The following is a 23269-nucleotide window of genomic DNA, read 5'->3' on the forward strand; positions in this document are numbered from 1 at the left end:
AAATCCGGCCTCAGACACTTAACACTTACTAGCTGTGTGACCCTGGGCAAGTCACTTAACACCAATTGCCTCACTAAAACAAAAAAAAAAGAAGAAATGAGAGAGGAGAACAACAGGAGGAAGCAGGGAGACCAAATGGGCCTGAGCCAGAGTGATGGCAGTGTAAGTGGAAAGAAGGAAGATAATGTAAGAAAAACTTGAGTAGAATCAAAAAGAGAATGGTCACTGAATGCAGATGAAAGAATGAAGAGTTAAGAATGCCCCCCAAGATGGCCCAAGCAGGAGAATGATGGTGCCACAGGGAAAAAAGGAGGAGGACTTTAGGAAGGGGAGGAAGATTTTTGTGGGAAGATGATGAGTCCCAGTTTGTGGCTCTTACTATTTGGATGTTTTGGAGTAGCATCAGGCAGGCAGTTTGAAAATGTAGGATGAGAGGCTCAGGATAGAACTCAGAGTGGGAATGTTGATTTGGGAAGTAATCTGTGGCCAAGATAATTAGGAGGAGATGATACTGACAAAAGGAAAGAATGAAGTGAGAGGAAGGGGGCCAAAGGCAGAGGCTTGGGAGAAATCCCTACTTATGGGACGTGGAAGCATATTAAAAGCTTCTTTTTTAGTTTCTCTAGAAATATTAAGAAGTAACATTTCTCTGTTCTACAAGCCCATTCCTCACTGGAAAAGCCCCAGCAAAGGATGATAGGTAAGGACAAACAGGCTTATCTTAGGGAAATGGACTAATGTTGGTACCCGAATCTTTTAAACAAAGAGAAACTCTTTGTCTTCCTAATTTCCCTATTACTGTAAAGAACTTTAAAAGGCAAACAGGATTTTATATTTGATCCTAGAAGTAACAGGGAACTCCAGGAGGGGCGGAGCCAAGATGGTGGAGAGGAAGCAGCAAGCTGCCTGAGCTCTCCTTCTGTTCCCTCAAAACGAACATTAAATCAAGCCTCTGGACGGATTCTGAAACTACAGAACCTGCAAAGAGACAGAGAGACACAGTCCTCCAACCAGAGATAATTTAGGAAGACTTCAGGAAAAGGGTCAGTCTGACTTGGGCAAAAGGGAGGCCCAGCGCAGGGCAGCACCCAGCGCCAAGGGGGTCGGGGCAAGTCAGCAGGAGCTGCGGGGCCACAGCCGAACAACTGAGGCTGCCCGGGAACCTGGTTCAAAAATCTGGCGCCAAGAAGGACAGTGGAAAGAACTTACCTGCACCGGCCAAGAAGGCCACGAACGCGGGATCAGACGCCGGGGTCTGGCGCCTGGCTGGCCGAGCACAATCATACAGGAAGTGCAGGGCGGGGGCATCTCCACACACCATATAAAGGCCCTCAGAGTAAAAGCCCGGTCACACAGCACCTATACACCTGCAACAAGAAGCCCAAAACAAGGGACCCTGGTGCCCCCAGAGCAGACCTCAACTTAAAGAATAAATACATAAGCTGCAATAATGAGTAAGAAGCAAAAAGAAGAGCCTCTCCATTGAGAGCTTCTGTATCAATAGGGAAGAAGCCAACACAAACTCAGATGAGGACAATAGCCTCAAATTGGCTACATCTGAAGCCTCACAAGGGAAGGGTGAATTGGTCGCAAGAACAAAAAAGCCTTCCTGAAGAGCTCAAAAAGGATTTTAAAAATCAATTGCAAGAGGTAGAAGAAAAAATGGGGAGAGAAATGAAAGCAAAACAAAAAAACTATGAAAAAGAATCAGCAGCTTGGAAAAGGAAAGCTGAAGAAAACAAAGCCTTAAAAAATTCATTTGGCCAAATGGAAAAAAAGCTGCATAATCTCACTGGAAGAAAACATTACCTTAAAAAAATTCACAGAGCCAAATGGAAAAAAAGGTGCATAACCTCACTGAAGAAAACAATGCCTTAAAAATTAAAGTGGGACAGTTGGAAGAAAAGGAATCCATGAGACACCAAGAATCAGTCAAGCAGAATAAAAAAAATGAAAAAATTAGAAGAAAATGTGAAATACCTCATTGGAAAGACAACTGATCTGGAAAACAGATCGAGGAGAGACAATTTGAGAATCATTGGACTGCCTGAAAGCCATGACCAGAAAAAGAATCTAGATACCATATTCCAGGAAATTATTAAGGAGAACTGCCCTGATATCATAGAATCATAGGATAAATCATCATTGAAAGAAGCTACCAATCACCCTCCTGAAAGAGACCCCAAAAGGAAAACTCCAAGGAATATTGTAGCCAAATTCAGAATTATCAGTGAAGGAGAAAATACTCCAAGCAGCCAGAAAGAAGCAATTTAAATATCATGGAGCCACAGTCAGGATTGCTCAGGGACCTGGCAGCTTCAACATTAAAGGACCACAAGGCTTGGATATGATATTCCGGAAGGCAAAGGAGTTTGGATTGCAGCCGAGAATCTATTACCCAGCAAAAATGTGCATTTTCGTTCAGGGGAAAAGATGGACATTAATGACATTGGGGACTTTCAATCTTTCCTGGTGAAAAGACCAGAACTGAATAGAAAATGTGATCTCAACATACAAGACTCAAGAGAAGTTTAAAAAGGTAAACAGAGGGGAAAAAAAAAAGTTAACCCTAATAGGTTAAACTGTTTATATCCCTACACAGGAAGATAATACCATAACTCTTAAGAACTGTAAATGTATTTGGGGGCAGAGAGAAGGACTTTATATAGAGGGTATAAATATAAATTGTCTTTGATGTGATGATACAAAAGAATTAAGGGGATAAAAAGGGAGTCATGGGGAGGAGAGAAAGGGGAGGTGGAATGGGGATGAATTATATCATATGAAGAGGGTGGAAAAAAACCTATTATAATAGAGGGAAAGAAAGGAGTGGGGGAACATGGTTTCAACTCTATTCTCATTAGATTTGACTCAAAGAGGGAATAACATATACGTTCATTGGGATAAAGCAACTTAACTCATTCTTTAGGGAAACAAAAGGGGAAGGGGAAAGGGGGGGACTGATAGAAGGGGAGGACAAAAGCAAGGGAGGAAAAGGGTAAAGAAAAGAGAGGGGGGTGATAAAAAGGGAGGGCAGATTGGGGAGGCAGGGGTAAGAAGTAAAAACGTCGGTGAGGAGGAATAGGGTGAAAGAAGGGGGGAAAAGTACAAAGGGGGTAAATAGAATGGAGGGGAATAGACAGTCAGTAATAATAACTGTGAATGTGAATGGGATGAACTCTGCTATAAAACAGAAGCGAATTGCAGATGGATTAAAAACCATAACCCTACAATATGCTGTTTACAGAAACACATTTGAAGCAGAGAGATACTCACAGAGTAAAGGTAAAAGGCTGGAGCAGAATATATTATGCCTCAGCGAAAGTAAAAAAGGCAGGGGTAGCAATCCTTATCTCAGACAAAGTGCAGGCAAAAATAGATCTCATTAAAAGAGATAAGGAAGGAATTTACATCTTACTTAAAGGTACTATAGATAATGAAGTAATAGCAATATTGAATATGTATGTGCGCCAAGTGGTATAGCATCCAAGTTCTTAGAGGAGGAAGTTAAATGAGTTACAAGAGGGAATTAGATAGTAAGTACTATACTAGTGGGGGATCTGAATCTCCCCTCTCAGAATTAGATAAATCTAGCCAAAAAAATAAATAAGAAAGAAGTGACAGAGGTGAATAGATTACTAGAAAAGTTAGACAAGAGAGATGTCTGGAGAAAATTGAATGGGGACAGAAAGGAATATACCTTTTTCTCAGCAGTAACATTGCACATTTTCAAAAATTGACCATGTATTAGGGCACAAAAACATCATAGTCAAATGTAGAAAGGCAGAAATAGTAAAGTGCAGTCCTTCTCAGGATCATGATGCAGTAAAAATTACATGTAAGAAAGAGCCAGGGAAAAGTAGAATGAAAATCATTTGGAAACAAATAATTTCATTCTAAAGAATGAATGGGCCAAACAAGAAATCATAGAAACATCAATAACTTTATCCAAGAGAATGACAATAATGAACCAACATACCAAAATCTATGGGAGTGCAGCCAAAGCAGTGCTTAGGGGAAAATTGATAGCTCTAAATGCTTACATGAATAAAAAGAGAAAGAGGAGATTAATGAATTGGGGCATGCAACTTAAATAGCTAGGAAAAAGAACAAATAGAAATCCCCAATTAGACACTAAATTAGAGATCCTGAAAATTAAAGGAGAAATCAATAAGATTGAAAGCAAAAAAAACTATAGAATTAATCAATAAAACTAAGAGCTGGTTTTATGAAAAAACCAATAAAATAGATAAAATATTGGTTAATTTGATTAAAAAAAAGAAAGAAGAAAACCAAATTACCAGTATCAAAAATGAAAAGGGTGATGTTACCACCAATGAAGTGGAAATTAAAGCAATAATTAGGAAATATTTTGCCCAACTGTATGCCAATAAATTTGACAATCTAAATGAAATGAATGAATATTTACAAAAATACAAACTGCCCAGGTTAACTGAAGAGGAAATAAAATCCTTAAATAAACCCATATTAGAAAAAGAAATTGAACAAGCTATTAATGAACTCCCTAAGAAAAAATCCCCAGGGCCAGATGGGTTTACAGGTGAATTTTACCAAACATTTAAAGAACAATTAATTCCAATATTATACAAATTATTTGGAAAAATAGGTGAAGAAGGAGTTCTACCAAATTCGTTTTATGACACAAATATGGTGGTAATACCAAAACCAGGCAAAGCAAAAACAGAGAAAGAAAATTATAGACCAATTTCCCTAATGAATATTGATGCTAAAATCCTAAATAAGATATTAGCAAGGAGATTACAGCAAGTGATCACCAGGATAATACACTATGACCAGGTGGGATTTATACCAGGAATGCAGGGCTGGTTCAACATTAGGAAAACTATTAACATAATCAACCACATCAATAAGAAAACCAACCAAAATCATATGATTATCTCAATAGATGCAGAGAAAGCTTTTGACAAAGTACAGCACCCATTCCTAATAAAAACACTAGAGAGTTTAGGAATAGGGGGAGCTTTCCTTAGAATAATAAACAGTATCTACCTAAAGCCATCAGCAAGTATTATATGCAATGGAGATAAATTAGAGGCCTTCCCAATAAGATCAGGGGTGAAACAGGGATGTCCATTATCACCCCTATTATTTAATATTGTTCTAGAAATGTTAGCTTTAGCAATCAGAGAAGAGAAAGGAATTAAAGGAATTAGAATAGGCAAGGAGGAAACAAAACTATCACTCTTTGCAGATGATATGATGGTATACTTAAGGAATCCTCGAGAATCAAGTCAAAAATTACTTGAAACAATTAACAACTTTAGCAAAGTAGCAGGATATAAAATAAATCCACATAAATCATCAGCATTTCTATACATGACCAACAAAGTCCAGCAGCAAGAGATAGAAAGAGAAATTCCATTTAAAGTAACGGTAGGTAATATAAAATACTTGGGAGTCTACTTGCCAAGACAAACCCAGGAACTCTATGAACACAACTACCAAACACTCTTCACACAAATCAAATCAGATCTAAATAATTGGAAAGATATCAATTGCTCATGGATAGGCAGAGCTAATATAGTAAAAATGACAATACTGCCTAAATTAATTTACTTATTCAGTGCCATACCAATCAGGCTACCTAAAAATTATTTTATACAGCTAGAAAAAATAATAACAAAATTCATCTGGAAAAACAAAAAATCAAGAATATCCAGGGAAATAATGAAAAAAAATTCACAGGAAGGTGGGTTAGCGGTACCAAACCTGGAGCTTTACTATAAAGCAGCAGTCATCAAAACTATCTGGTACTGGCTAAAAAATAGAGTGGTAGATCAATGGAATAGGCTAGGCTCAGGAAATGCAGTAGTAAATGACACTAGTAATGTAGTGTTTGATAAACCCAAAGACTCCAGCTTCTGGGATAGGAACTCAGTATTTGACAAAAACTGCTGGGAAAACTGGAAGATAGTATGGCAGAAATTAGGCTTAGACCAACATCTTACACCTTATACTAAAATAAGGTCAAAATGGATACATGATTTAGACATAAGAGGTGATACCATAGGTAAATTAGGAGAGAAAGGAATAGTGTACCTATCAGATCTTTGGAAAGGAGAACAGTTTTTGACCAAACATGAGATAGAGTATATTATAAAATGCAAAGTGGATGATTTTGATTATATTAAATTAAAAAATTTTTGTACAAACAGAAGCAATGCATCCAAAATTGGAAGGGAGGCAGAAAGCTGGGAAACAATTTTTGAGGCCAGTGCTTCTGATAAAGGCCTCATCTCTAAAATATATAGGGAATTAAATCAAATTTATAAGAATCCAAGTCATTCCCCAATTGAGAAATGGTCAAAGGATATGAACAGGCAGTTTTCTGATGAAGAAACCAAAGCTATCTATTCCCATATGAAAAAATGCTCTAAATCTCTAATGATTAGAGAGATGCAAATTAAAACAACTCTGAGGTACCACCTGACACCTATCAGATTGGCTAAAATGACAAAAAAGGAAGATAATAAATGTTGGAGAGGCTGTGGGAAAATTGGAACACTAATGCATTGTTGGTGGAGCTGTGAGATGATCCAACCATTCTGGAGAGCAATTTGGAATTATGCCCAAAGGGCAATAAAGCTGTGCATACCCTTTGACCCAGCAATCCCACTTTTAGGTCTTTTGCCCAAAGAAATCATGGAAGGGGGAAAGGGACCCACATGTACAAAAATATTTATAGCTGCTCTTTACGTGGTAGCAAGGAATTGGAAGTTGAGGGGGTGCCCATCAATTGGGGAATGGCTGGACAAGTTGTGGTATATGAATACAATGGAATACTATTGTGCTGTAAGAAATGATGAGCAGGAAGAGTTCAGAGAAACTTGGAGGGTCTTACGTGAGCTGATGATGAGTGAGATGAGCAGAACCAGAAGAACATTGTACACAGTATCATCAACATTGAGTGTTGACCTACTGTGATGGACTATATTCTTCTCACCAATGCAATGGTACAAAAGAGTTCCAGGGAACTCATGATAGAAGAGGATCTCCAAATCCAAGAAAAAAAAAGAAAGAAAGAACTGTGGAGTATAGATGCTGATTGAACCATATTATTTCTTTTGTTTTGGGTGCTGTTGTTTTTTTTTTTTTCTATTTTGAGGTTTTGCATCACTGCTCTGATTCTTTTTCTTGTAACAGGATTAATGCAGAAATAGGATTAATGTTATTATGTGTATATATATGTGTGTGTATATATATATCTATATCTATATGTATAGAGATATATAGATATAACCTATATCAGATTACCTGCTGTCTAGGGGAGGGGGGAGGGAGGGGAGGGAGGGAGAAAAATCTGAAATTGTAAAGCATGTATAAACAAAAGTTGAGAACTATCTTTACATGTAACGGAAAAAATAAAATATCTCATAAAAAAAAATAGGGAACTCCAGGAATTTATTAAATTGGAAGGGAAGGGGCACAGACTGACATGATCAGATGAATTTCACAGGCTGATAGAGGATGATGACAGAGGCAATAGATATGGGGGAGAAGGGATGAGATAGAAAGTCAGGTCTCAACGATGATACCTAGGTTACAAGCCTGGATATCTAGGATTGTGGTACCCTCAATAGTAATAAATAAATTAGGGAGAAAGGAAGTTTTGGAGGGGCAGTGTAGATAATGATTTTAATTTTGGCATGTAGAGTTTAAGAAGTCTATGGGACATCTATTTGAAGAGAAGTAGCTGGAGGTGTGAACCTGGAAGTCAGCAGGGAGGTTAGGGTTATATAAACAGATTTGAGAATCATCAGCAGAGATGATAATTAAATCTATGGGAACAAATTAGATCACCATGTGAAATAATATAGAGGGAGAAGTGAAGCTGGGCCGGGACAGAACCTGGGGGATACCCACAGTTAGTGAGACCATCAAAGGAGACTGAAGAGCCATCATATAGGTAGTATGAGAAATGGGTAGTTGTCTCCTCTCAATGTGGATATAAGTCAGTCATACTCCCCCTGACCTGTGTGTAGGGCAAAGGTCTCAGATCCCCTCCTCCCCCTCAGGTTAGCAAGGTCATATGGTTCAAGGAGCCCTGGTCTCAATAATGTCTGCTCCAGAGTTGTGTCCATATAAGGAAGTATAAGGTCCACTCTTGAGTTATGCCCATACAAGGAAGAGGGGTGGGAATACCACATTCTGATTAGCTAGTTTTTGCGCATAGATTGTAACCCCACCAGTGATGAAAAAGGGGAGGGTCCATTCGCATTAGGGACTAGGGTATAAAATAGGGCCTTTGAGCCCCCTTTCTGGGCACCCACTAGATGCACACTAGGGTGCCTCCTTCTCATGAGAATGAAATAAATAGCCTTTGTCACTTCGCAGCTGAGTTCCTGGGAATTATTGAGAAGAGGATGGATTTTTCCCTCACAGGTAGGAAGAGAACCAGAATAGAGTAGTGTACTGAAAACCTAGAAAGAGGATACAAGAAGAAGGTAACCTATAGTATTGAACGCTACAGAGAGCTGAAGAAGGCTGATGATTGAGAAAAGGCCATTCGATTTGGCCATTAAGCAATCATCAGGAATCTCTTCTTAGAACACAGTTTCAGTTGAAATAATGAGTAAAGGTGCCAGAGGAAAGTGGGAGAAGACATCTGAGTGGGATAAGAATCAATTAGGAGTATAAAAGGATTGTCATGACAGAGTGAGAGTCTACTTCAAATTATTTAACATAAATCTGTTAGTGGACACAGTTGGCATGGTTTCATGATTTTCTCTGAGCTCACTCCATCCTTGGGATTCCTGGACCTAGGCACCAGGAAGGCAGTATCAGACATAAGGGTGAGAAGCTGAAGCCCAAATACAGTAGAACCACCATTGTAGAGACCTACGCTATCCAGTCCTTCCTTTGAGGTTCATTTCATCCATATTTATCACCCAATCAAGATGGTGGTGGCTACTGTCCCCAACTTCTAGGAACTTTCTTTCCCCAGTAAGTTCAGTGCATACACCACTACAAACAAAGCTGTGTTTGAAACTGTCAGGGTGGGGATGTCAGTGATATGACACCTGTATTCCACCTCCCCTGGCCTGTGCCCAGGGTCCCAACAGAAGCCTGGCACCCTAAGGAACAATCTCTCTAGGCTTCAATATTCTCATCTATAAAACGAGAGATTGAACTAGAGGACCTTTAGTATTGCTTTACTCTGAAATCCTATTGAAATACTCGATGACCATATGAAATACTCAACTTCTATTAATGGAGCCTAAAGTTGCATTTTAATATTATCAGCATCAGCATCATCACCACCAGCTCCATCACACTGTTGGTGAATAGCAAGCTTGTATACTTATATCCCTATTATCTTTTTCCCCATAACAACAAGTTCTGTTCATTTGGTGCTCATTCATTTTCTTTCCAACCTAAGAGCAAAATGTGATATTTATCCCATTTCTGTCCACTGAGACTATTCTGAATCTTGTCATTTATCAAGAGTTGTGATCCCCTTAAGCCCTGTCTTATCTGTAAATGTTAGAGCACGTCTTCAATGTGTCCAAGGTTACTGGTTAAAAAACAAACAAACAAATAGGACAGGTTCATGGGCAGAATCCATCAGGATTACAACAGAAACTTCACTCCAGGTAGTCAAGTCCTTAGTCTACACTCTTGGCTCTAACAGTGCTACCTAACAATATTATCATTCATTTCACAATTCACCATCTTACAAAAGTGTCATGGAAGACTGGCACAGAAAGGATTCATGATGCTATTTCTTTTCCCACATAAAAACAAAGCATTTCTAGGTTCATAGACAAGGAGAGAAGAGAGCAAAGCTGACAGAGTAGCAATCTACTCTGAAACCCCTGGAATTCATAATACATGTGGACCCAGGGGCCTTGTAGGACAGTGATTCTATTTCTGGCCTTGCCTGGTTTCCAATGACAACTCAGACACTTACAAATATTTTCATTATCAAGTCACTTAACCTCTTAGTGCCTCAGTTTCCTCACCACTAAAATGCACATAAAAAATACTCATACTACCTACTTCACAAAGTTATTAAAGCACTTTTCGAAGCTTTAAGTGCTATGCAAAGTAAGGAGAGACTGGTAACATTAGATGGTATGGGCCTCAAAATAAGTTATTATGGCCCACCCCTGTATTATATCCACAGAGAGGTGTGGGGAAAGGCCTTACATTAGCCCTCTCCTAGTTTTTAAGTGTAGTCCCACAATCTTCAAACCTTGCTGAAAAGACCCCAAACTATGTGACTACTAAGCAAAGACATCAAAGAGCTCACAGGAGAAAAAGGACAGATACTTTAGTCTAAGGCCCAAGGTGCCCTTTTTTAGTTCCATTTCCAACACTGACCTATTCTGTCATACTCTGGACAGGTTGGTCCTAGCACCTGGAATACAATGGCTCCTCATTACCATCTTTTAGAATCCTCAACTTCCTTCAATGTACAACTCAAGTGGCACCTCCCTATGTGAGGCCCATCTGCTTTTCCCCTCCCTCAACCACCAGATGCTACAGCACCTAATTACTTTGGATATATTTTGTGTTTATTTGTGTTTGTATATCTTATTTCCCCAAAACAGAACTCCTTTAAATCAAGGACTATTATTATTATTATTTTTTGTCTTCACATCTCCAGCAACTAGAATAGTTCCTGGAGAATAAGTGCTTAATAAATGCTTAATAATTCTTTGATAGGAAATGAGAACAACAATAAGTATTTGCATAGTGCTTTAATATTTGAAAAGTGCTTTTTAAAATAGGGTATCTCATTTGATCCTCAAAACATTGGGAGGTGCCATAATTATTCCCATTTTACCGATGAGGCTGAAATGATCACTAGTAAATGTCTGAGGTATCATTTGAAAGTAGGTCTCCTGACCACAGAGTACCTCTGGTTGTCAAGGGTACCTGTCTCCAGGTACTGGGAGCTAAAACAGGACTGATAACTTGGATGAGGAAATTATCTGGAGTGGGAGGAATGAACATCAGACGGCTTAAACAAAGCCCTGGGCTCTAATCAGGCTTCTTTTCTTTCTTTTTCTTGAAAGGGGGTGTCTTTAGGAGGGAGTAAGAAATGATGCAGTGACTACTCCCTAGATCAAGGAAGGGAAGAAACCAAGGAAAAGAATTTGGAGCCTCCCAGTTCTGATTTCCTCCAAGGCCGAAGAAGGAGGCCCCATGACACAAAGGTCTAAGTGGGGTGCCTCACACCCTATTACTACTAAGGCTGAGATTCTGTTTGGGGTGGGAGGGAAAGAGAGGGAGGATTTCTCTTTCTTCTTTGAGGCCTGAAATATTTGGCCTCTATTCTAAAAAAAGCAGAAAAGAAGGGAGATATCTCAACAAGACACAAACCCTATTATGACTGTGTAAACGAACATTACCTTCTCTAGTGTTCCAACCCCCATCCAATGTAAACATTTTAGTTGCACACATTCACATATTCATAAGAGAACAAAAAAGTTATTTTGTGCTCAAACCGGGAGAGTCCAATTTCTGCAATTTTAAAAGCTCAGTGTTTGTGCTTGAATAAATGCAGATCATTATCCTTGGCAACTAATAATGCCTTAGCATTCCCTAGTAAGCAAGAAAACAAATGTAGCAGCCTGTGGAAGTCACCCAAGGAACAAAATGGTTATGGAAATCATATAAAAAAGGGGGAAAAAATCCTTATTCTTTTTGGGAAGACTTTAGTAACAGTCTTTTCCATTATCTTATATGCCATTTTGGTTATCCTTCTTGAAATTCTCAGTTATTTTTAAGTTTCTGAAATGTTATATTTTTTCTCAATTTTAAAACTGTACCTATTTTCATTAGTATCCTTCAAAAAGGTGGGGAAGGGGGGCAGCTAGATGGATAAAGCGCTGGCCCTGGATTCAGGAAGACCTGAGTTCAAATCCGGCCTCAGACACTTGACACTTACTAGCTGTGTGACCCTGGGCAAGTCACTTAACCCTCACTGTCTCTCTCTCTCTCTCTCTCACACACACACACACACACACACACACACACAAAGGTGGGGAAGGGTATTAAGTGCCTACTATGTTCCAGACATTGTGCTAGGCACTTGACAAACATTATCTCATTTGAGAGGTAGCTATTACATAATATCCCCATTTTAGGATTGAGGAAACTGAGACAGCTAGAAGTTGTGTGACTTTTTTAGCTGACATTATTACTGATGTTATTATTAATTATTACTGCTAAAGGTTACAGACCAAGTAAGTGTCTGAGACCATATCTGAACTCAGGTCTACCTGACTCCAGGTCCAGAGCTGGAGTGGAATGGCACATTACTTTGACCTGAAAACAGTACATTTTACTGGAATTCCAAATGCATCACAAACACAAGCTTCGAGGGTAGGCAGCAGTTTTATATGGGTGTTTTAATATTGGCAGATAAAAAGAAAAGGAAAAAATATATTGCCAACACTTTGGTCTTATGCAAAACACTTCATCAAAACACAAGATTAGTGATTTTGCAAACCACAAAACTGACTAAAATAGAAAGGAGAGGACTTTTTTTTTATTTTAAAGGAAGTTTATTTAGGAGAGACATTTATAACTGGCAATTACTTGGTTCAAGTCACAGATAACCACAAGAGCTGCCAGTCACACAGTTTACTTTAAAGTCTGCAAAGTGCTTCCCAGGCATTCATACAATAATAATAACAAAAATCATTAGAATTTATAAAGCACCTACTTAGTGCTAGGCACTGTGCTAAGCACTTTACAATTATTTTCTCATTTGATCTTCATAACATCATTGGAAGGTAGGTGGGTTTTTTTTGTTTTGTTTTGTTTTTTTATTCCTAGTTTACAACCAAGGAGACTGAAGGAAACAGAGGTTAAGTGACTTGCCCAGGGTCACACAACTAGAAAGTATTTGAACCCAGGTCTTCCTGATTTCAGGCCCAATGTTCTATCCATTGCACCACCTAGTTGCCTCATGGTTTGTGTCACTATAATCCTGTGAGGTAGGTGTCACAGTGGAAAGTCATAGGGGAAAAAAATTTCAATGTTTAAAAAAAAAAAAGATAATAAATTGGAGAGTAACAATGTAACTCAGAGTCAGATGGCTTCAAGAACTTGCATATGGTGACCTTGTTTTGCCCCTAATAGCTTTGTGATCTTGGATAAGTCATGTAGCCTCTCTAATCCTTTTTCTTCATCTGTAAATTATAATAATATATAAATTTTCCTATCTCATAGGGTTATTATTAAATATAGTGCTATTAGTTATCCTTCAAACTATTCTGTCATCTCCTATTGCTCTTAGACATTGATGATCCAAAGGTAACAATCGCTAGTTGATATATACTTTTTTGCAGGGAGGAGGAACATAGGCTACAAATTAGTTCACAACAGTCCCCACAAGTTAGGCAGTACAAGTATGATTCCTATTTTTAAATTAGTCCCATTTTACAGATAAGAAAAGGGAAGTCTAAGAGTTTAAATTATTCACTCATGGTAAAAAACTAAGAGTAAGCCATAGAACCTAGGTGTTTTGAGTCTAAGTCACAAGGCCTAGGGGTGGAAGGCACTTTAAAGATCACTCTAGTTGATTCCTTTATTTTACAAATAAGGAAAATGAGTCCCAGAGAAGTGATTTTGCCCCCCCCCCAAAAATCATTCAGGTAGTGAATTTTGTGGGGGGGGGCAATTGGGGTTAAGTGACTTGCCCAGGGTCACACAGCTAGTAAGTGTCAAGTGTCTGAGTCTGGATTTGAATTCGGGTCCTCCTGACTCCAGGGCCGGTGCTCTATCCACTGTGCCACCTAGCTGCCCCCTCAGGTACTGAATTTTAATCCAGTTCTTACTCTAAATCCAGTGCTCTTTCCAGGATGTCAGGAATAGCAGACACATTTTAACAATCTGAGGGTTCATTTACAATCCATTTTCCATTCAGTTATTAAATTCCTCTGGAGATAATTTTCAATTGGTGCTAAACATAGCTGGAGTCAGCAGACTTGGGTGTAAATCCTGTCTCAGACACTTAGAGCATTGTGACCATTGAGAAGCCCTATCACCTCTCAGAGGCCCAAACTCATCTGGTAAAATGGGTGAAATATCAGCACAATTTTAACCTCAACTGCTCTGGGATGTAGAAAGGACTTTAGTAAATCTCAAAATACAATTAAGAGGCCAGGGATTGTCGATAACCTCAGGTCAGAAACCTCTAAAAGAAAGTGCTACAGTAACTATCTTGAGTTCTTGCTGTAAAAATTAATAAAACGCTTATGCAATGTAGCAACATATGCTAAAAAAGGATTAATCCTACAGCACTAAGAGATAGAATATCTCTATTGAAAACAACCCTAGACTTGGAGGAAGAATATCTTGGATTCCTCCTACCAGCACTGAACAAGATACTTAACTTCTCAGAGCTCAGTGTCCTCATACATAAAATGGGGATTATAAAACTTGCACTACATTACAGTCTTTAAATGATGTCATACAAGTAAAGGACTTCATAATTCTTAAGTATTCCATAAATGTAGTTAATGATAAAATTAAACTGTTGATCTATCCACCTAACTGGGTGCCTAAGCCTTCTCCCAATTGATTGGGGGGAGGGTGGATCGGGGAGGGAGAGTGTCCTGTATTCTGGATAAATACTACAGCTCCTCTAATTCTCATTGTGAGAATAAATATGGGAGGGGGAGCTAGGTGTTGCAGTGGATAAAGCACCGGCCCTGGATTCAGGAGGATGTGAGTTCAAATCCAGCCTCAGACACTTGACACTTACTAGCTGTGTGACCCTGGGCAAGTCACTTAACCCTCATTACCCCGAAATAAATAAACAAATAAACAGACAAATAAACAAACAAACAAATAAATATGGGGGAGAGGGTAAATATTCGACATTATCAAGTGCTATAAATGTGAGGGGCAAGTGAAAGCATAATTAGATAGCAGAAATGGCATCATGATGAGATACACTCCCAAGGTCATTTACTTCACTCCAGAAACTTTATAATATTTTCTACCATGATTAAAAAGTGATAGAGAGGTGAGGTGGTAGGTTAATATAACTCAGTTGTTCCAAGCATCTATCAATGGGTCTCAGAGGAGTCTAAAACTACTCAGCAAAGGGTACTAACCTTAGGCAGGAGATGATAAGACATGATAATGCCCTCAGAGTACCCCCAGGGCATGGGTTTTGGAAATGAACTCCAATTTCAGAGCTTTCATTGAAGACATTTAGCTAATATGTGTTCTAAGGTCATCCTGCTTTACTCCAGCCAAAACCACAAGCAAGCATGTGGCAATTCTGGGCTTGCCTGTTTAATTTTTTTAAAAAGGCTCCAGGCCAGCCAGCTGTGGCCCCCACCCTTGGTACAGCGGGGTCACTCACCTGCACATTGGGGAAGGCGGTTTTCAGAAGGTAGAACATTTTGCGGTTGGACAGCACATCCCCGCTGGTCATCTTCTCCTCGGCTCCTTCCCGGGTTTTCCCTTTGGCCTTCTCGTTGAGAGCATTGCTCTCGCGGACCCTCTTCACTTCCTCCCGCTCCCCTGACGGCGGCCAGCACGGACTACGGCCAGTAACTCGCGGAGGGTCCACCGTGCCCCCATACGGCCTGAGAGCCCGGCGCGTCGGGACCGCCTGCTCGGTCTCCCCCCAGCACGAAGAGGGCGAAGCGGCCGGCCAAGAAGCCGGAGTACAGATGGTAGAGCACGCCCAGCCCTAGCAGACAGAAGACGGCTACGCCGAGCGGGGAGAGGCGAATGCCCATGGGGGCCATGGCTGGAGCCCGAGAAGGCGGCCGCTCCCCAGCTGCCTCCCGAAGACAGCGGGGCGGGAAAGATCCCGACCCGGGAGGCTAGGAACGCGGAGACAATCAGCAGCGTTCCATGGCGCCCCCGCAGCGCCCCGAGACCACGCAGCTAAAGCCCCCCAGCAGCAGGGGCCCGCAGGGAACCGGAGGGGTCCCCCTTGTCCTCCCCCACCCCCACCCTACCCCGAGCTCGGTTTTCCTAGGCACAATAAAGGCAGCTCCTTCCTTCCTTCCTTCCCCCGAGTCCGAGCTGCACAGCTAAGCTAACCGCGTCTGCAGCCGCTGCGGCCTCCCGGGCCTGTGGTTCCCATCCCAGGTTTCCGCGACACGCCGGGAGGGAGTGGAGGAAGGGGGTGCAACTGGGTCCCGTTCCCACCGCCCGCCGGGGTCTTTCGCTTCCACGTTAGCCAACTGCAGACAGAGGTGAAAGGGGAGGAGTGGGTGTGTATCCGGGTTACGCGCGGGAGGTGGGCGCAGCGGGCGGAGCTGGCGCTCCAGTTTGGAAAAGTGCCGGCCTCCTGTTAGGAGATGGGGGGTGTGGCGTGCCTGACCCTATGTGTTAATTGCTCTGTAGCCCTGAGATAATGACCTGCACTTTCAAGTAGCTGGGAATTGGGGGTACTGGAGTTGGGAATGAATCATAGTATATTTTGCAAAGATGTGCTGGGAGCTTTGCTTAAAAATATTTTTCCACCCCGCAAAATGATTCGTGACCTAAATCGCGATGTTACTGTTGGAAAATAACTAGAGCATGTTAAGTCTTTGAGAAAGGGGAAATGAGAACGTGTCATTTTAAACAAGGGTCGCCAGGCTTCTTGGGGTGGAGCTCCTGTGAAGCCTGAAGGTCGAGGGAGAAGTCTTGGATTGCCACCTCTCAGCTCCACTGCTACAAAGGTCTGGTTCGAGGTCTGTCTCGAACTCGAAAACTGACGTACTGGTCATTTAAGCTCATGTATTAGCTTCTCGAATGGGTCACACACAATAGGAAAAACAATCAGTTATTTCAAATCCAGTATAAACTTTTCAAAGGCACAAATGAATACAGTGAAAATCTACCCGCATTAGACTACTACTATTAGCCTTAGGAGACAAGTTCTAGTCGTTATTTTTATTTTGTTTTATCTTTTTTTATGGGGCAGTGAGGGTTAAGTGACTTGCCCAGGGTCACACAGCTAGTAAGTATCAAGTGTCTGAGGCTGGATTTGAACTCATGTGCTCCTGAATCCAGATCCAGTGCTTTATCCACTGAGCCACCTAGCTGCCCCTAGTTCTAGTCATTATTACACATAGAATATCATTTAAAAAATAAAAATCTGAACATTGCTATAACCAAGCCTGCAAAATTTATCTTACTTTATTCTTACTGGGTCAAGCAAGGGCACTCCTTATAGGTAGAGATCACCGTATTCACCATTAGATAATTCCACTTTACTCAACTCTTTTCACCATTAGCTTACACAATGCTTCTAGATTATAAGTACTTTGAGAGCAAACCAAACTGTCATTTTTTTTTCTTTTTGGTATTCTTCACTGCTTAAAACAATGCTTTGCTTATAGTTCAGAACTCAAATGGCCCTGTGGTTTCATTGATTTGGGAGTGACCACCAATAATGCAAATTAAAATCAATACCTGCCTGCCCATCCTGAGAGACTCTTGTCCATTTATGTTTATTTAGGCTCAGGGATGTTAAAGGACTTGCCCAAGATCACATGGGTAGCAAGCATTAGAGGTCAGTCAAGAAAGAAGTTTGACACATGCCCAGGTCACCTAGAATGGTGCCATCTTCAGAAAACTCTGAGGTCCTGCTTCTGGAAGACTAGAGGACTGGAGCATGCATGGACAAGTTCTATATTGGCCCATTTGGTTGAGAGCAACCTTTTCCATTGGCTACAGAACTAGAAAAGGCTAGCATGTTTAAACAGCATGACTCAGCAAATCAAGTGGCTTTTCCAGCATTCTTGTTTGAGGGTGAACCTCCTCACACCATGTGATAAGGGGTAGAGGGATCACTTCTTTTTCCCCCCTCAACCCCTAGGCTAGGTGACTCCCAGAATTAGGACTGTAACTATGACCATTTTCTTTGTCCTTTCCTGTTTCTAACAACGGAGTGAGGTTTCTGACTGGAGCTCAAGACTTGGAAATCTGGGAAGCTAGATTGGGTTTTGAATTTGAATTTGATGGTGTAAATCTATATAGGAACTAAAGTGAGCTGTGAGTCTAACCTCCTTCTCAGACCAAGGTAGTGTGTGTGTGTGTGTGTGTGTGTGTGTGTGTGTGTGTGTGTGTGTGTGTTGGGGGGAGGGGGAATCATGTTCCCAAAGTGTTGAGTGGGGGCAGCTAGGTGGTGCAGTGGATAAAGCACCGGTCCTGGAGTCAGGAGGACCTGAGTTAAATCTGGCCTCAGAGACACTTAACACTTACTAGCTGTGTGACCTGGGCAAGTCACTTAACCCCAATTGCCTCACAAAAAAAACCAAAACAACAATTCCCCAAAGTGTGAGTGAAAATTTGTTTGTTGTCACTATATCTTTGAAACAAACATCTAGTCATAAAGACTATTCTGATGGTTACATGGAAAAAAGGTGTTAGGCACTAAACCTCATAAAATCAGGGGGACACAACTGGAGGGGGGGCTTGAGATAGAGAAGAAAGACTCCCCAGATGCCTGAGCATCCTGAAGAGCTCTTAGAGTGGAGCCAGAGTTAAACCCATGTTAGACATATAAAAAGTGATTAATAAATGTTGAATTTGTTTAAAGAAAAGGGAACATAAGTGGAACCTACACATTGAGTACTAAACAAGTCAGGACAATGTAAGCTGGGCCTGGACCAGCCTGCCCCTCTTTCCTTGAGCTGTAGACATCTCCAAAATTTGCATACTTATTATGAAGATAATGATAAACAAAGACTTGCTGATTTCCTTGATACAAAGTGTACCTCTTGTAACTCTCTACAAAATAAATAGTGCTGATGGTGAAATACAAACAGAAATCAGATATGAGAGAGCAGATCTTTGGAAATAGCCACTGTCCTCCTTCATGTCAACTTGTGGGGAGGAAACTTTGCAACCAAGCATGACTGATTTTTAAGGACTTCTCAGTGAAAAGGTCATAGATTAAGGATGGTTACACAATTCAGGGAGCTATAAAGTAATGAAGACAGTTTGAAATATGAAGCATTCTATGCTACTGAACCATCCTAAATTATATGTAGCATGAGATCAACAAAAAGGCTTGTTGGATAGTCATCATAACGAGAAATGTTAAGACATTAGTGGAAAGTCTGCCTGGGGTTTATAAAAGTAAACTGAATACTGTACTCCATCAATAATGAAAAAGAAGATAGAGTCACACTAGCTTCAGCCCTGTAAGAAGTACTAGTAAGGCAGCACAGATAAAACTAAAAACACATGCTTATTATGGTATTCTACTAGGGAAAAAAACATTAAGAAATTAGGGGAAATAACAGAGTATAAAGAAAATGATAGCTTCAGAGAGGGTCTTCATCTATTAAAGGAGAATTGGAAGAAGGAAAGACCAAAATGTGTTCAAATCCAATCCAAAAAATATCCACCAAGTGAAGACTATCTAAAAGGCACTATGCTGAAGAAATTTAATATTTTTAATTACCTTGTTTTTTTTTTTAATTATATCCTGGCACACATAGTAAGCACTTAATAAATGTATGTTGCTTTGCTGTTGCCTTAAATGATACATACAAATGAAGTGATACCATCTGGGACAATTTGGAATTTTCATATGACCTGTATATGAATATAATTACTGAAGAATTTATTTTAAACAATAGTTAAAATCTCGAAAACAACTGGTCTTGAGCAAAGACATCAAAAACAATTAGGTTCATTAATTTGAACTAAATTGATCAGTAAAGAATAACTTTTCAACCAGCAAGAAAGGTAAATCCCTTATTTTATCCTGGTCTAGCTCTCACAGTGCCCATACTGGACACTCAGACCCCAGTGGGGAAGCCAGAGAACAGGAGAAGAGAAGCCTTTTCCCTTTCCCATTCTGATCCCGTGTCCTGAATAGGTAATGAGATATCTTGTTCTTCCTGCCATTGCCCAATCCCTTCCCCCTCCACCCCCCCTTCTGCCTGCACACATAGCTCTCATCCTCTCTGATGATGGATGGCAGGGCCCCTCTTTTCCTCAGCCTCTTACAGAGTAGATATGGCTGCTTACTAAACTTGGATCAGCAGGAAGTGACTAACTACAATCCTTCCAATAAAAATGAGGTCCATTAGACCTCACCATCTCCTCAGCTACTACTACTACTATGTCCCAAGGTCCTCTGACCATACCAACTGCCTTGCAGCTATAACCTCCAAATCTATGGGATTTGGCATCTGACCTGCCAATGTACTCCTGGGCCTTGCCATTGACTCTGCATCTGTATACAAGGTGTCTCAAAAGTCTTAGTGCAGTTGAAGCTTTAAAACTTTTGGGGATAAAAAGGGGGAAAAAAAAGAAAATTTTTAAAAATTAAAAAAAAAATTAGAACATCCTGTTTTTGTTGTCTCCTCCAATTAGAATGACAACTTTTTGAGAGTAGGGACAGTCTTAGTTTTTCTGTCTGTATCACCAGTATTTAATTAATGAATGGCATTAATAGATGCTGTTTTCATTTGTTCATTTATTGGAATGAATTAGAATGAATATTCAAATCTTTTTTTACAAACAAAAACAAACAAAACTGTCAATATTTTTTCATGGCCTGATTTTGATCTTTTTTGTGGACACAGTTCAAAAGGGTAAGATGTAAATATTCAGAATAAATAGAATGGGCATAAGGTCATGAAATAAATCACAGAAGTTACTTTATAAGTATTCATTCTCTGCAAAATATGTGGAGCCATTCACTGCTAATCAGGCAAAAGTCATTATCCCTTGTAGTCTCTGTGGGAATAACCAAGAATGATGGCTGTCAGAGACTGAAGTGTTTGGATTGAACTGACTTCTAGGTCCCCAGAGGCATAATTGTAACCAAAGTAAAGTAATTGGAACTTTGTCCCTGCTTGTCAGCATAGGGCTGGTATGTTTCCTTTCCATGGCAGTCTTCCAGGCTACAGTCCTTTGCCTTTTGTGGCCCATTCCAGGCCCAGATAATGTTTGACCACTCATCTGGCCATGGGATGCACTCCCAGGTTCTAGCCTTCATAGTGCCACTTTCTGTGGGCCATTTACCCGTACCATTACCTACTGCTATCATCCTCTTGAGGTCAGTGTAATTAGATCAAACACCCAACAGTGGCAGATTGTCACCTACAATGCCCCCACCAGGCTTGAGGAGCAATATTTCATAGGGAATCAGAAGAAATGTTGAAAATGTCCTGGTTGGCATGGGATACTTAGTTCTTCCTGAGCTGCTGATGAGCTTTCCCCAATGTAGTCATTGTGATTTTTAAGATATCTTATTTAATGTTGTAGTAATAATGATATAACTGGACTCTAAAATGGAGTAATTTAGGCTAAGTGATCCTAATGCCCATAGAACATATAGGCAATGATATACAGTTTATACTTTTCCACCATCCTGACTCATTCTGACCCTGTGTCTAGCAGTTAATGATTGCAGCTTCTGAACGGACAAGACTCCAAGCCTGCTGCAATGACTTTTGAAGCCATACTCCTTTTATTCTACCTCAGATTGCCAATTCAAACCCTCACCCAATTTCTGGTCCCTATAGGGAAACTTCCCCCACCTGAGCATGGTACAGATAAATAACCTCAAGCATGCCCCTACCCCATCTGGGTATAATTAGGAATGTCCCCTCCCACATCTGGCATCAATTACTTGTTCTCAACCAAGTCCATTTTTTAGAATATAAAACTTCTCTGCTCAGATCCCTACTCTGAGGGTTCTTCCTACCACCACCACCTTAGATCTTGGTACTGGTCTCCATGTACCTTGAGCTAGGTTACTTCACATTGCATCCATGGAGTTGAGCCTCTCTCTTTCTGTATTGCCATATTGATTGTGTGTACATATGCTTTTTTGTATTGTTTTTTATCTCTGCATGTTGTGCCACATAATAACAAGCTCATGTTTGTAGTAACTTCCCAAGTACCAATTTCCTGTGAATCCTCATATCCAGGTCTTTATTTTAACCTTAGCTGTGAGGCCAAATAAAGCATCCAACCAGGCTCTACCCTAATCCTGTCCTCAGCAGCCTCTCCAGTAATGGTGAGTTAGGTTCTGTGCCCATAGGGCAATCCTCGGATTTCCTGTACACTCTCCCCTACAAAGCTGATAATAAAAGCCATTTAGAATTATGCTAAGGGAATGAATATCTTGTCCTTATTCTTTGAACCAGAGACCTCAGTGCTAGGTATATTCTCAGAGGAGATAAAAGGTAGGGGATAAAAGGGTGCCACATATACCAACATATGTATGTTATTTTTTGTAATAGCAAAGAACTGGAAACAAAGCAAATGCCCATTTATTGGGGAGTGGTTAAGCAAATTGTGGTACATTGATGCAATGAAATAATTTTGCTCCACAAGAAATGATGAGTATAAAATATACAAGGAGCTAAGGGAAGACATAAGGACAGATGCAAAGGGAAGTCAAAAGAACCAATTAAACAATATATACAATGGCTACAATGTAAATGAGAACGATAAAAATAGAAACGATGCTGACCCAGCTTGAACCAGAAGAGGTAGAATTGGAGGACTATAGAAGGAGAATAGAGAACAAATCACTGGACTTGACTGAAATCTTAGTTAGTTTTGCTCACTTTTATTCTTTTTTTTCTTTCTTTTTTTAAATAAAATATGCCTACCTCCATGGGGAAGGGGAAGGAACATATCAGGAAAGAAAGGCAATATAAAAACAACAGACAAATATATTTTAAATGCTCATTGATTAATAAACTGGAAATTATATATATATATATACACATATATATTATACATACTTAGTATATATATATATGTATATATATATGTGTATATATATATATATATATAGGGGGGCAGGCCAATGAGGGTTAAGTGACTTGCCCAGGGTCACACAGCTAGTAAGTGTCAAGTGTCTGAGGCCGGATTTGAACTCAGGTCCTTCTGAATCCAGGGCCAGTGCTTTATCCACTGTGCCACCTAGCTTCCCCCCAATAAACTGGAAATATTTAAGGAAATTCTAGATAACTACTTATAATAATAATAGCACTTACTATGTTCTTACATTGTACTAAATACTTCATAATTATTATCTCATGTCATCTTCACCACAACCCTGTGAGGTAGGTACTATTATTATCTCCATTTCACAGATGAGGAAACAGAAGCAAACACATGTTAAATAATTTGCCCAGAATCACACAGCCACTAAGTGTCTAAGGCTGGTTTTGAACTCAGGTCTTCCTGATTCTAGGCACAGTGCTCTAGTCACCATATTACCTAGCTGCCTAGAATATTAAGGGAAAGTTCTGCATCAGCTACTGGGTTAGCC

At 40.2% G+C, this 23269-nt stretch overlaps 1 protein-coding gene across 1 annotated transcript in view; it reads right to left on the minus strand.

Annotated features, from left to right (window-relative positions):
• BPNT2 (3'(2'), 5'-bisphosphate nucleotidase 2) overlaps positions 1 to 16285 on the minus strand; it is a 73708-nt gene extending 57423 nt beyond the window's left edge. Inside the window, 2 exon segments of the mRNA XM_043986048.1 lie at positions 15374 to 15526; positions 15528 to 16285. Coding sequence (XP_043841983.1) covers positions 15374 to 15526; positions 15528 to 15764 — 390 coding nt within the window. The 5' untranslated portion in view covers positions 15765 to 16285.
• Between the last annotated feature and the right edge of the window lie 6984 nt (positions 16286 to 23269).

Source organism: Dromiciops gliroides, chromosome 1 (genome assembly GCF_019393635.1).
Source record: "Dromiciops gliroides isolate mDroGli1 chromosome 1, mDroGli1.pri, whole genome shotgun sequence".
In the NCBI taxonomy this organism is placed as follows: domain Eukaryota; kingdom Metazoa; phylum Chordata; class Mammalia; order Microbiotheria; family Microbiotheriidae; genus Dromiciops; species Dromiciops gliroides.